The sequence below is a fragment of the Setaria viridis genome, chromosome 6, assembly GCF_005286985.2.
Source record: "Setaria viridis chromosome 6, Setaria_viridis_v4.0, whole genome shotgun sequence".
Lineage (NCBI taxonomy): Eukaryota > Viridiplantae > Streptophyta > Magnoliopsida > Poales > Poaceae > Setaria > Setaria viridis.
Window position 1 is genome coordinate 2909586 of NC_048268.2, and position 14723 is coordinate 2924308.

At 41.8% G+C, this 14723-nt stretch overlaps 1 protein-coding gene across 1 annotated transcript; it reads right to left on the reverse strand.

Annotated features, from left to right (window-relative positions):
- Positions 1–8627: 8627 nt before the first annotated feature.
- Positions 8628–13454, reverse strand: LOC117860839 (pentatricopeptide repeat-containing protein At3g59040). The gene is made up of 7 exons (XM_034744229.2): positions 13270–13454; positions 11777–12092; positions 11333–11623; positions 10327–10575; positions 10078–10202; positions 9473–9571; positions 8628–9389 (listed from the first exon to the last, which is right to left on the reverse strand). Exons 1-7 carry the CDS (start codon positions 13323–13325, stop codon positions 8717–8719), a joined length of 1809 nt encoding a protein of 602 aa, XP_034600120.1. The 5' UTR covers positions 13326–13454; the 3' UTR covers positions 8628–8716.
- Positions 13455–14723: the final 1269 nt, after the last annotated feature.

The window sequence follows — 14723 nt, forward strand, 5'->3', positions numbered from 1 at the left end:
TGCCTCCCTTGGCCAGCGAGCTACGCCGCCCCTCCCTTCATTACTCTACTCGAGACACGCTGCCCTTCCCCTAGCTTCCTTCACCAGCGAACTGCGCTGCCTCATCTTCTTCTTCGGCTAGATCCCCGTCATCTTCTCCGGTGAGGCAAGGTTGGCGCGTGCGAGCTCCGCCCTAAATGCGGGTGGCGCGGCCTTCTCCAGCAAGGTCTGAGCGGCGCTCCAGCCCGGGCAAGCAACGGCAGCCAAGCTCTAGCCCGCACGCGATGGGGGAAGAGCTCCACCTCCAGTCCGGTCCAGGCAGCGGCGGGGGCTTTCGTGCCCGCATCGAGGACGGAGTGCTGTGGAGAGAAGATGCGGTAGTTTTTTTTTAATCTGAAGAGGAGCAATCAATTCTCAATTCTAGAACACACACATCCAAAGGTGAATTGGATTTGTCACCTCATGAAATTCCAACTGGCAATTTCATCTGCATCCAAACAATAGATTTGGTATTACAACCCAATACCAATACTAGACTGATTTGGTATTAGCACCCAATTCAATTCTAACAGCTCAATATCTACGTCCAAATGCACCCTAAGGGATCCAATAACTGGAACTGAAATATATCACAGAGAGCACATCCTGATATAAATGATACTTTGAAAAAAGTACTGCAATTCATAGACTTTTTGGAAACACGAAATGTAGGAGAAATTCGAATTATGCGAGGCTTAGAAGGAAGTAGGGAGAGCCTAGCTTCATTTTCTTTTCTCCGATTACCCTTTTTTTCCCCTCCTCACAATCTATTCTTTCTAGTGTCTAACATGCTAGAGTTGGCCCAAACGGTCAAACAAGGCATGCTACCAAAATTCACAACAGAGTGACTCTAGGTATGATGACTAGTATTTGCTACAATTTTGTTGGTAGTTGACACGCGTTAGCTGACAATCTTAGAGATGAAATAAAGTTGCACTTCTGAAATGTAGTAGTTGAATTATGAAATGTACTTTTCTTTCTATGGAAATGGTACGCGCACCTAGATCACTATATCTTCGTTTCAAACTCAGTTTCGAAAAAATTCCTTTGCGGAACTTGAAAGAGGTACAAAAAGAAGCTCCCACCAAAAAAACATATGCAACTCCATCAATGTAGAGGTATGGTAAAAGGAAGGGAAGTAGCAATAATACTATGGTCGGTTTGTTGAAAAAAATGCAACACTTTCGGTGTTCTAGCAGCTTCCCTAATTACGTTATTATAACTCCTAAAGCTTGAGCACGAACAAGACAGTACCAGTCTACTACTACTCCTATATAGGAGTAAGTAACAAAAAGCTTTGTACCAAGTCCTTTTGCATTAGGAAATAGTAGTGTCCCAAAAAATGTCAAAAGGCATGCACTCTGCAAAAGCACACAAAAAAAACTTTTCTTCTGCATCAGCATAGTTGCAATTCATGATGACCCATATCCTGCCAAACCACCTCTCAACTCTCATGGATGTACGGTCTTTGCTGAACCACAACAGAAAATACTTGCACCTTCAACAACCATTTTCGTAGTAGGACTTTGGGTTGATATTTGGAACAGAGTTTTCGGCGAAACTTACTCGGTCTCAGCTCCCTTCTTGAAATTCCGTACCAGCTATAAATGAAAAAAAAAAGGATCTGAAATACATTGTATTTTTTTTCCTGGAGTTCCGGTCGACTGAAAGTACACTTTTTCCCCATATCCATTCCCAAATTCAAATTTTGATTCAAGAATTCCAAGAGAAAACTTATAGATAAATGCAGGGTATTACCAGTAACCTGGCTTTTACTGGATCCTCGGTTAAGAAATACAAATTGGCAAATGAAACCCTGTTTGGAAAGCTTCAGAAGTACATTTCATGGCAATGGACTCTTCTCCATGGCTGCTGGCCAGCTGCCTTGCCCTATTTGGGCAGGCACTGGTTGTTACCGGCACATTAAGATTCAGGAGACTGGGAATGTGTCCATGACGTGTCCGTTCTGCCATCCTGGATTGCTTTGCTCTGAAGGAGGACGGGATGGGCGATCATGGCACGTCAAGGACATGATCATGTGCCTCCTGGGCCTTAGGCCTTGTAGATACTGCCCACAAGAGCAGCCGTGCTCTACACTCGAGGCCTACAAACTTTAGGCACTTCAAATCTGTTTGCTAAGCGCTTGTTTTTGCATGTTTGGAGTTTGGTGATGCCAAATATTGAGAAGGTACATCTGTACAAGATGTTGTTTCAAACACGATTTGCACCTGCAGACATCGAGTTAGCAGTAAAATTTAACAGTGAATGGTTGGTGCCCATTTCAGATTCAGAGCCAGGTAGCAATTGATGCCCTCATGACTCGTATCTGTCTTGGGAGAGCCAAAGGCATCAGAAAGACTAGTCATGCTTTTGTTTCTTTTCTGAACATGGGTATTACCAGCAAAAAGGGGGAGCCACAACATTTATTCAATTGTTTCAGGGTTTTGAGAAAGGAAAGGGCAACATTTGTCAGCCAAAAGAAACGCGCTGACCTGATAGACATGCTCATATTGGCAAAGGTTACTGTTTGCACATAAAAACAACTAGACTGTCTGTGATAGTGATACCAACCAGCTACTCCATTCTGATGCGCCTAACAGTTGGTGCCAAGTGTCTCCTTCCAAGACCAAGAGCAAACAAAAAAGCTAATCCCTAGCTGCAACCCTTAGCCTGCAACCATTATGCTATTGTAGAGACATGGAGATGCCTGTCAGGAAGCTTGCAGGGATGGAGAAATCATGACGCCTGCACAAACACTGAATCACATGAACCTACCCCCATTTATCAGTTCATGTGGGAGCAGGAACTATAGATTCTTATTCTGTAAGAAATTTCTCTTGGATGGGTTTGCATATGCAGAATCTCTGGATGCTTTAGCTGTTATACACACTGGGATTCAGCCTTGGAAGTACCCAATTTTACTGCTAACATACCTAGAAACCCAAAAGGTTGTGTGCCTTGACATGGAAGAGGCCCATGGGCCCTTTTCAGCCTCATTGGAGAAGAAAAAAAATCCAGCATGTTCTGATCCCAACCTATCCAGTGCACTGCAACCTTTTTTTTTAACAGCCCACTGCAGTCTTCTTATTTTAAGTAACGGAAGTACAACTCTCGCCCTCTTATACATCCACGGGATGTGAAGATGTTAAAACTGCATATAGGTGTAAGGTGTTACACCGCCATCATCACTTAAAAGAGACCTGACAAATGTGCTTTAGGTATCTAAGAAATTTGTTGACGTGAATTAATCGTTTCAACTCAGCAATTTTGAGCTTCAGATGAATTGATTGCACAACTTTGTATCAATGTCGGTTTTCCGCATCAACTAAAAGCTTTTGAACTTTAGTTAACAGACGAATTTGGAAAAAAAAGTTAACTACTTAGGTGGAGTGAGCTGGTGAACAGTTCATGCAAGAAAAAAAACTTTCCTTTCACCGACGACGCTTATTAGAAAATATTTCAGTGGTATTATACCTAAACAACAATACAGTATACTGGAGACTCCTAAATTTTCCAAATAAGTTTTGGATTTTCGGTTCACTGTTTTTGATCTTCTCTTCTCGTTGCAAGGTACAAACCAAAAACCGCCTTATTATTAGTAGCTTCAGCAACAACTAAGATACCAATTTTATTCAAGGTCACGAGTACAGGACACTTGTGCCCCAACATGAACTTCAATGGTTGGCAGATGAACACAGATGAAATTAGACTTGCGTTGATATAATCTGTCCATGCTCAAAGTTAACCATATTCAGTGAGCATTCATATTAGAAAAATATTTTCCTTTCACAGATGAAGCTTAGGAAATTTCCAAGGATGCTAATTGGACGATTGTGGGCTGTAAGAAATTTGCTAAAACATGAATTAGTTATTTCAGTTCCAGCTAGCAGTTTTAGGTTTGGGATGATGCAGTATCACTAGAGCATTGCACGAAGCCCCGTGCGAAAAATCTCTGACTACTAGTATCTTTCCTCTCGCTAGCTAAATAGCTTTCAAACTTCTATCGTTGACAGACGGAGCCAAATAAAATTTGATTTTGGATTAATTATTATCAGTCCATGCTCAAAATTAAACATTCGCATACAGTGATCTGATGAACAATTCTTGTAAGGATCTTTTGCCTTCACAGATGAAGTTCAGGAAATATCCAAGCGGTATTTAAAAACATAATAAAGCTGCTAATTTTTCCAAAAAAGTTTCAGGTTTCGATTCATTGTTTTTTTTGTCTCCTCTTCACACTGAAGGGTAGAAACAAAAAATCACCTTATTCGTATCTTCAACAACAACAAAGTGATCAACATTTTATTTGAGGTCACAGCACTAGTAACCCAACATGAGCAACTCTCTCCCATCGTGCTACATAGAGAAAATAGTGCCCACTAAAGGTAAAACGAAAAGGATGCCATATGCTCAGACTAAAAAGGGAGAGCAAGACTATCCAGCTCCAAGCCTCATCTCTCTCCTAACAAACTTAGGCTTTGATCTTCAAGCACTCTGTTTTCACCATGGGGGCAAGGAAGGCCAGCTTGTCAGCACAGTACATCGGGGTGTCGATGACCTCCTTGGTGCGGATTGCGTTGTGAGAAGGTGCCCTTGGTGATTCCAAGGCTTCCCTTTCATCCTCCATGATTGTGTCAAGGATCTTTGGGAGCCTAGCACGCCTGATGATCGATGGCAGCTTCGATGGCGCAACCTCCATTGTGATTCGGCCGACGAATTGATCCATGTATGCTATGGTGATGAGAGATGGCCTATAAGCCTAAGGATGTAGGGAGAGCTGAGAGAGGAGGGTTGAAGAATAGAAAGGGTGTGTTCAAGGGGGCATTTGGCTATTGCTTAGTGTTGCTTCTGTTGGCGCCTGCTGGCTCCCAAGAGGTTGTCTGGAGGTTGAAGAACAGAAAGAATGTGTTCAGGGGGCATCAGGCTAGGCTATTGCTTATTGTTTGCTTGTGTTGATGCCTGGCCCCCAAGAGGTTGTCATTTGGGGGTTTATATAGCCGATGCTCCATGGACATTTTGCAAGTCACTGCACATGAACATCGACGTGGTCCTTACGAGAGGAAAGAGGACACTAATTTCTAAAGGCGGTTTTTTTCGGAGAATGAATGAGTTGAAAGCGAATGCTGAAAGCAGAAAATGACCATCAATCAGAAGACGGCCATACATGCATGACAAACAGAAAATTCAGGGGTTATGTAATCATATCACGCATACCATTGTAACCGTGCACGCTGATATTTTGTAACCGTGCAGTTGTACGAACGAGGAAAAGATGGAACCACACCTTTGTAGTGTCCCTCTCAAGAAACAAAGAAATATTTTAAAAGAGAACATGAATGATCTAACATTTTCCAGCAAAAAACACTGGTTTTCAATAATATTAGAATCGAGGAGCTCTTAAGCAACAATACATATACACTGTCCCATTAATATCTGAGACCTATCCAGTACGAGCGAGTATTATTTTCGGAAGTAGAGATATACTTTACTCCTTTTTAAAAAAAATCTACGGGAGCCTTTCCTCAAAATTGCAGAAATGGTGCTTTGATGATTATTTTTCATAAAAGGAATGTTCAAGACCCCTTTCCATGTTTGCATATCACAATATTCCTTCTTTTTTTAAAAAAAACCATGCATGAAATACTGTATGTTCAGTATTCTTAGCAAACTAGCATTTTCCTGTCCAAAGTGGAAGAGTACATAACTAGCTGAGATAAAACATCCTCCAAGTATTCAAACCAATTTCCTCGAAATTTAGAGCCATTTCATGCACAAAACCTGCTTGCAGTAATTGAAATATTGGAAGGAAAATTTGACCCTCGATATGACAGAGCAATATGATCATGGGCATGTACAAAAGTGACGCATACCGAACTAGTTAATGCCCCAGGGGCCGACCTCCTGCACTTGTCTTGATTTTTTTGAGCTTTAAGTTTCGATGAGGTAGAGGCATACACGGAAGTGCACAGGGAGGAGGGGTGGCTGCCAATGCCATGGCGGCGAGGGCAGCCGCGCGGCGACGGGAGGCCATTGTTTTCTTGCGCCTTTTGGCAATGAATGTGCCGGATCATGACAGATTGCGAGGTGATCTCTCTCTCTATGATCTGGCCTGGCCAATCACCGATCCGTTGGCGCCATAGAATATCTACGGGTCTTGTTTGGAACATAGGAATTTCGTTCCATCGTGTCATTGTGTGTCAGGTCATCGTGTTTGGAATGCAGGAATTTCATTGAAAAAACAGCGCAAGCCGCCACAGAACAAAAATCACAAGCTACCACAGTCACACTGCTAATCTCGAACCTTTTGGGTAAATGTTTGCTTGATGGCGCGCAAGAATCACACCAAGAAAAAAAAACAAATAAAAGAAGAAGAAGAGAAGAAGAAGCCATTTGGCCTCAGATAGATGGTACAGCGACGGGTCGCCGGGCGATCGACGCTCTGAATGCCAAATCGCCAACAGCACGGGCGGCAGCGACGTGCCGCCATTCATTGCGCCAGCGAGCACCAACCGGCCGGCATCAGTCGCCTGCCAGTCGCCGCGAGGCCAACACGAGCTCGACAGCAAGACACCCGGCGGCTGTGGTCCAAAGGCAACTCTTCGATTATGATACATGCTAATAAAAACACAACAAGAAGTTTTTTTTCTTTCCTGAACACAAATAACAAAAAAAGATGTAAAACAACTTCTCGAGATGACTCTGCATGTGCCATGTTTGGGTATTCAAACCAAATTTCAAACTGACATATGGCTAAAATTTGAATAGTTCGTACAGGATGGTAATATTGGGTCACCATGACCTCAGTGAGTTGGTACAGCTACAGCACCGGCTTTTCTGTGCCAATGACTGGTAGATGCAGGAGAAGCAAGATTTTGATCTGGAAGCATTGGGAGCCAAATACTGGGTGTTGCTGTCAGGCAGATCAGCAAGATCTAGCATGAGATCCAGAAGGTTACCTGAGGATCAGAGAGGAGAGCTCAACAGAAATGGAGTGGTGGACCTTTTCTCGGGTCCGCGGGAAATTTGCTCATGATAAGCACAGGGATGGAGAACATGGAGCATCAGTAGAGTGTTTAAACAGGAATGCATGACGAATTAGCAGATGAAAAAAGAAATTGAGTTATGACCAAACCGCATTAATAGATTTCATCCTAGAAGTTCATTTCCATTGGTGACGAAAAGGGAAATCGGGAATGAGCTCCAGATTGGGCAGCAGAAAATTCCATTGTGTCAGCATATAATTTCTTCTTTAGATCCTGATATTTCCTTTTCACCATGACTAACAGAATCGCCGTACGAAATACGCAGTGAATAGTTTTCACAACAGTGTATCTCAATTTCATGAACAGTAGAGCAAAATCTAGAACACATCACTATATCATGATGGTAATATTGGGTCACCATGCAGTGCAGACGTGTGGAATAACCGACAGCCATAATTCCGTTTTATGAATAAGTGCTATAAGGAAGCTAGTCTGCCAAAGACCTATGCCCTGTATATTGTAACAGATTAACAGGCAGTGACAGCAAGTCCTCTGTTAAAGAAAAAGGGATTTACCTAGAGGTAACCAAACCTGTGATTTCTCAAGGGCAACCAAAAGGGGGGAAAAACAAAAGAATGCTCACCTAAAACTTTAAAATGAGTCAATGATGACTACTTTGTTTTAGTTAGATTTGACTTGCTCAAAGTATGAAACATTCTACTTTATGTTCATTGGTGCACTTGAATTGCCAACAAAAAAAAATGTTGTGCTTTAGAAAATCCACCCAACCTCCTATGGTTTGCCAGAAGCCAAGAAAAATTCAATTTTGACAAATTGTAAGGACTATTGAAAATTCCTTTATATCAGTTATGGCAAAGAATCAGATATGCAGGCTGACCCAAGTCACACATAAGTTTCATACCGCATCCAAATAACATTGATGTGTCCTACTCCTAAATAAAATGCTGCATTCTCAACAAATGAAATGATCGGAAAAGAAATAGAGAAGCAGGTGTAAAAGGTTGGAAATTTTTCTCCCATGTGATGAGATATGACAAGAATAAACGAACTTCAGATGTCCAGTGTAACAGTTACTGACACTAACACATCAAGGATGGACATAGTCATTACTGTCAACATCCAATTCAGAAAGATTCTTTGCTTTCTGCTGGCACAAATTGGTCCTTGATGTATAGCAGTGGATGTGTTTATGTTTATCTCATCTTTCAAAGTTCTAGTATAAAGTCATATTCCTAAACGGCATCCAATTCTATGTATCAAAAGCACATACATAATCAATCACTGATTCATTACGTGCAACCAAAGCAGCAATAATAAGTTTAGAAATAAGCATGAACAATCAAGAAGTTTTTTGTATACTCAATTGCCGCAGTGTTAGAATATAAACTGCTGCAACTTTTACATAGCAGGTGGAACTGACTGGTTTGGGGTCATTGCTGTTTGTTCTGTATCCGATGCAGCTGCAATCAATCAGAAATACAGGTACAACTTACCTGATAAACCATCAGCATCACAGGGATCCATTGTTGCCCTTCCACCTTACCTCATTTCCTTTGAAAGACAAGGCTAGACAGAAAAATCATTCAGGGTTTGAGACAAGCTCCATTAACATTTCAAGTTAGTCCCTTTGTATATGAAATGCCATCATGTGATCATGAGTTCTGTGGAAAAAATATACACCAAGATTTATGACATCAACTTGCAAAATTTAGTTCTCTCTTATCTTTCAAAGAAACAAAATTAAACTCTTCATCATCCTCTTCCTCATAATCATCATCGTCGTCATCGTCATCCTCCTCATCAAAAGCATAATTACCAGCCCTGATCCTACCATTTACATGGTTTCTTGCACGTGTGTCATCTAACAAATGCTGATTTCCAGAATCATTCTGTGTAATTTCATGTTCACCAGCACCATCCACCTCTTCGTTATCAGGTTTCACTTCCAGCTGAATTGCACCATTACCTACCGATTCATTAGCTTCTTGTTGTTCTTCTGGTGTTTTGGCAAGGGAAAGTAGGATATTTTTTGCTTTCTGGTCTGGTGGGTATCCACGAGCTTCCATTTCTTTGAACCAAATGACCGCATTTCCAAAATCTGAGTTCCTGCCATGTACATCCATGATAGTAGTATAGATGGTCTGGTTGGGTTCAACACCCTGGATCCTCATTCTCTCATACACCCGCATAACTTTCTCAACATTATTTAACTTTGAATAGCCTTTCATCAGAGTTCCATAAACCACAACATTGGGCTTCAAACCATCATCTTTAATTCTACGAAAGAATTTCTCAGCTCCATTCATGTCAGAAGCATTTACATAAGCTAAGACCATAGTTGTATAAGAGCAAAGATCAGGCTCAACCCTGCAACAGCAAATGGCGTATAATGTGAGAAATCAACAGTTCAATTTATTGCTGGAAGGTAGATACAGTGACGTGGGTCATACCTATGTCTTCTCATGGCCTTGAAAACTGTATTAGCCTCATCTACCAATCCAGATATTGCAAATGCATCAAGCAGAATGTTATATGATTTGCGTGTCGGCCTGCAAAATAGCATACTTCAGAATACTACTCACAAGAACATTCCAATCTCAACTAGCTATTCTCCACTGAACATTTGTTTAACCCAATGCATAGTTTTCAGCTAATTCATGGGATAGATCGACTTGAATTCATGAAAGGAAGTCATCACTTTGTCTTCCTTTTATTTTAAAGTATGGCCGTGCTTAACCATGCCGCTCAAAATGAACAGTATCAACACTGACAATCATACATAAGACTTGAATATATATTAAACTAGTAAGAGCAATTTTCCAGAAAAATAGTGGTAAAGTTTTAACTAGATCAGACATTTTGGGTTCTATACCTCATTAAAAAGTCTCTCAGGTTTTTCACTAACCGGGGCTAGAAGTCCTTAATGAGGAAGATCTCTGAATACCCTTACAGTACTTGCACTACCAAAACTATGTCCACAATTTCTCAAGTAGCCCAGCACGATGATCAAAGCTCAAACTGTGTTGAGACAAGAAAAATAGTGGTAGAGAAGGACCTGACTCCAGCATCAAGCATCTCTTCAAAAACCGCCAATGCTTCTTCTTCCCTCCTGGCTTTCCCATAAGCTTTGATGAGCAGGGAATAGCTCACAACATCTGGTTTCAGCCCAGCTCTTTGCATCTAAAATGTATGGCATTCATTAGGGAAGAGCACACTGATATACCCTATATATCTTAACTCCATAGTATCGCACATTCACAACTCAACACTGATTTTCTGATTGAGCAATTAAATGGGAAAGTACCTGATCATAAATACTTGAAACTTCCTTGTAATCTGTTTCAAATGACATCAAACTATTAAAAGTGACTGTAGATAGTGGAATTCCTCTCTCGGACATCTGTGCAAATAGCTTACGAGCCTGGGCATAATCACCAGATTTCCTGTACATGTAGATCATCATATGGAACATCTTCTGGTCTGGCTTAAAAGAAGCTCTTTTTTCATTAAGAAGGTCCTCAAATATAGTTTCAGCTTCCTTATATTTGTCACCCTGCCAGCAATTACCAATAAATTTGTTACGGACAAAAGTAGAGTTCAGGGAATCAGGAACCATCATAACTAGTTTTCTGAAGGGATTAACGACAGGAAAATTGCAAGTACCCTACTAAAAGTCACTAGTAGTTGCAAATGCCACACTGCAAGTTAAATAGTATCCCAATCTCTTCTGTTGTTTCAGATTCACACCTGGAGGTATTTGATGGAGGAGAATGCATCTATGGCTTGAAGATCAGGTGGCAAGAGTGCCTCCCTTAGCTCCCCCTACCTAAGAGGAACCCTGTTTAGGTTTATTTCTTGAGTTGGTGGTAGGGTTAGTATCTCCAATGGTGCTAGGTGAGCTCCACGGCGAGGCGATTCCTGATAATCTAATGTTATTAAGGTGCAATTTTGGTGGTTTGGGGTTTTAATTCGTGTATGCTTAAATTTCAATTGTGCAGCCTATATGTCCCGTCCAAGGTGAGCTTGCTAGGGAAGATGTGGGGTGCTAAACACAACTCCATGATGACTGTTCGAACATTGTTATTATAAAAAGGACCCACACAAACTTGTAAACATTTACAGTGGAAAGGTCGTCCGGATCGCGAATATTGTAAATGTATAGTATAAAAAGCGGAATCAAAGTAGCAGTGTGGCTTGTTCTAATTGGAATTGACGGTAGCGATTAAATATTGGACCAGTTTTCATCCATTTTTAGTGGCTAAATCATTAGAGTATAGTGTATGGATAGTATACAACGGCTAAATACTGACCTCAACTAAAGATTTCAAAATGATTTGATATGTCACAGGTGATGGTTCAGGGCCTGATGTCTGCATCCTACGGAATACTGCTTCAGCCTTACGGTACTGCTTGCCTCTTCCATAGGCCTCCATTAGACCAGTCTGAGATATCACGCTGGGCCGGTAACCTTTCTTGTTCATGTACTTTAGGACTCTTTCTGCCCTGCTAAAATCTCCCAGCTTTCCATAAGCTGTCACAAGCATCAAGAAGTCCATCTCAGTGAAGTCCCACCAATGCTGTGTTCTGAGCCATTCGAGAATCTGAAAAGAAAAGGGTATAGAAATTAAATAGTTTAGAATGACCTTCACATTCTGAGCCATCTCAGTGGATTGTTTTGATATCGAAGAGTTGCGTCAAGCTGTTTAGTGACCAAGCCAGTTTCTACATGGATCATCTGGTGCAAGTGAATATACCTCGCTGACAATATTCCATTTTTTCAATTGTTTGAACCGCACCAGAGTCCCAAGAATAACATCTCTTGGAAGTGGTTCTTTCCCGCTTCGCTGAGTCTTCAGAATGGACACAGCTGAACCTTTCTCCTCTATCTCCCTCATCATTCTCCTCCAATTCTTCTGCTCGGCCTCATCAGCAGCATCCTTGAAAACTTCCTCTTTCCTTTTCCTTTGCATAAACTTTCTGGTTGCCAACATCCCATGGCAAACTACCTCAAGCCTGCGATTCTTGACCTTCACATTGCAGATTGCTAAACCAGAGGATACTTTCGCTTTGCTGAAATAGTCAAACATGTTCCAGACAGAGTTAAACAAGGGGGGAAACATTCTCACAGGAAAAAGCAAAATGTAAGACATTCAAATGCATGCTAATTTATTGATTACACAGAAATTACATGAAAAATAACTGTTTTCCTTTTATTCGGAAGTAGACATAACATGAAACTGACAGTTCACTGTGAACACTGAATAGCAAGCAAGAAATGACTTTCACAGGCACATACAAATACATATAAACAAAAAAAAGAACAAGAAATGAAGTAGAATTCCCTAAGCATGTTAAATGGCAACCTGGATGCAAGACCTTTGCAAATCACATGGTCACCAAACTCCAGATAATTTAGCTCATGCATGATTGATGGACGAGGAAGAGAAGTCAATTCCCTATCCTTTGACCTACTGGTTGCTATGACATGAGCAGATATGTACACAGCAAGCGGCACTTTCACATTGACAAACATCACACTTGAAGGGAACAGAAGATCAATAACTACTGCAGATAATCAAATGTCTCCAAACATAGAACTAGTAGAGTACATAATCCCCCCCCCCCCTTTCACACAAAACACAGATTGCACGACAGAAACTTAGCTTTTAGATGAAAGCTGTACTGACAATGCCGTAAAGCAACATTTCCTCTCTTTTAGGCCTAACAGCGACACCAGCCCAAATGCTTCATAACCATTCATCACGCAGGCAAAAGGAAGCAGCCCATCAAGGGAAACCCCGTCCAAGATCACATTTTGACACTGTGAAATTCAATTCGCGCGCACCCTCTGCGCGTACCATCCACCACCAGCCGAATAACGCGAACCCCGTCCAAGATCACATTTTGACACTGTGAAATTCAATTCACGCGCACCCTCTGCGCATACCATCCACCACCAGCCGAATAACGCGCAGGCAGCCGCGAATTGGAGACCACTCTGGCTGGCTCTGCACTTTCCCCATGACTACCTACCCGCCGGCTGTATGCACACACACTGGCGAGAAGCTTAAACTAGCCAGGGCTAGCCTCGTTTCCCCACGGCGAACTACAGAATGGAGTAGCAAACCACCGCGCCAATTGTATTCAAGAACCGGCACCGGCCCCCCGGGGGTTCTTGGCAGGAAATCGCTGGGAGGAACCTGAGCGACTAAAGAAGTGGGGGAAGGAAGGAAGGGGCGGTACGCACCAGAGGCTGGAGGGGAAGGAGAGCGGGGACTGCGACCCAATCGCCGCCGCTTCCATTGGAACAGGACAGGAGAGGGAGGGCGCGGCAGCCTTATCGGCTCCAGCGAGGAGTGGGAGCGAGCTGCGGAGAACCTCTCCTTCCTCCTCGCTTAAACCCCGTCTCTCCCCATTTGCGCTTGGATGACGAGGAAGCAGTAGGATCTTTTCAGGGAGAGATAGAGAGAGAGAGGATAAGAACGGGCCGGCGCGGTGGGTCCATCTCTCTTTCAGCCCGTTTAGGGATTAGGCCCACGAGGCTCACGCAATGCGGGCCGGGCAGTTTTTGCTCTATGCTGCTTCTAGCACTGTTTGCAGGTGTCGAGTGTTTTCTAAAAAAAAGTTATAGTTTTTTTTAAAAGGTTATACGGTTAATTTCACACTTTTCCCATTAATATTTGTACCTTTTCTTTTGAAGTAACTAATATTTGGAGCTACCAGTCACAAGAGCATCATCTATTGTGCCGTTTTAGAGTTCCACCAATGTTTAGCGTTGTTGTTGCACATAATGACATAATCACCAATTTATAATCTTTTAAACTGTTGCGTGCTACCCTGGATCCACAATGTAAAAACTAGCATTTAAGTTAAAATTCTTCACCCTATCTAAGTAGGAATTAGTTATATTTTTTTTTTTACCAAAAATTGATGCACAACTTGGTTAGATATAGCCCGATGTGTAGGAAGGTTATATAAGTGGCTGTAAATAATGGGTTGACATAGGCTATTTTTTTCCTAATAATAAACTCAATGAAAGGGCTTTTCTTTCGCCTGATGATAGGGTGACAGGTGCCCAGTTTAGCTGTTTTTAGGGGCTGTTTGGATACGAGGTGCTAAACTTTAACAGTGTCACATCGGATGTTCGGATGCTAATTAGAAGGACTAAACATGAGCTAATTATAAAACTAATTGCAGAACCTTGTGCTAATTCGCGAGACGAATCTATTAAGCCTAATTAATCCATCATTAGCAAATGGTTACTGTAGCACCACATTATCAAATCATGGACTAATTAGGCTTAATAGATTCGTCTCGCGAATTATACTCCATCTGTGCAATTAGTTTTGTAATTAGCTTATGTTTACTACTCCTAATTAGCATCAAACATCCGATGTGACAGGTGTTAAACTTTAATAGGGTGTTCCCAAACACCCCTTTAATACCCATCTATTTTGTACTAAGATAATGGAAGATTCTAAATGCGTATGGTCTTTTTGCATCATCACCCGACCATGTTTGGTTTGGTAATATTTTAGACATGTTTCGTTTGGTATACATCTAACTTCCCACAAAAGAATGTTTGGTGAGCATTTTTTTTTTCCCGCAGACGTGGCAGCGCTTTCTCCACTACAACCGCATGTGGTTTCCCCCTACTCACATATCACATTGACTGCACAGTGACCTATCGAGGAGAAGTGC

What these genes read in the sequence shown, in the direction of transcription:
- LOC117860839 (XM_034744229.2), bottom strand. Translation starts at nt 13,325, where the DNA reads ATGGAAGCGGCGGCGATTGGGTCGCAGTCCCCGCTCTCCTTCCCCTCC. An exon ending in TCCTTCCCCTCCAGCCTCTG is followed by an intron (nt 12,093 to 13,269) that starts GTGCGTACCGCC and finishes TGACTATTTCAG; the next exon opens with CAAAGCGAAAGTATCCTCTG. An exon ending in TTTTGAAATCTTTAGTTGAG is followed by an intron (nt 10,576 to 11,332) that starts GTCAGTATTTAG and finishes AATTGCTGGCAG; the next exon opens with GGTGACAAATATAAGGAAGC.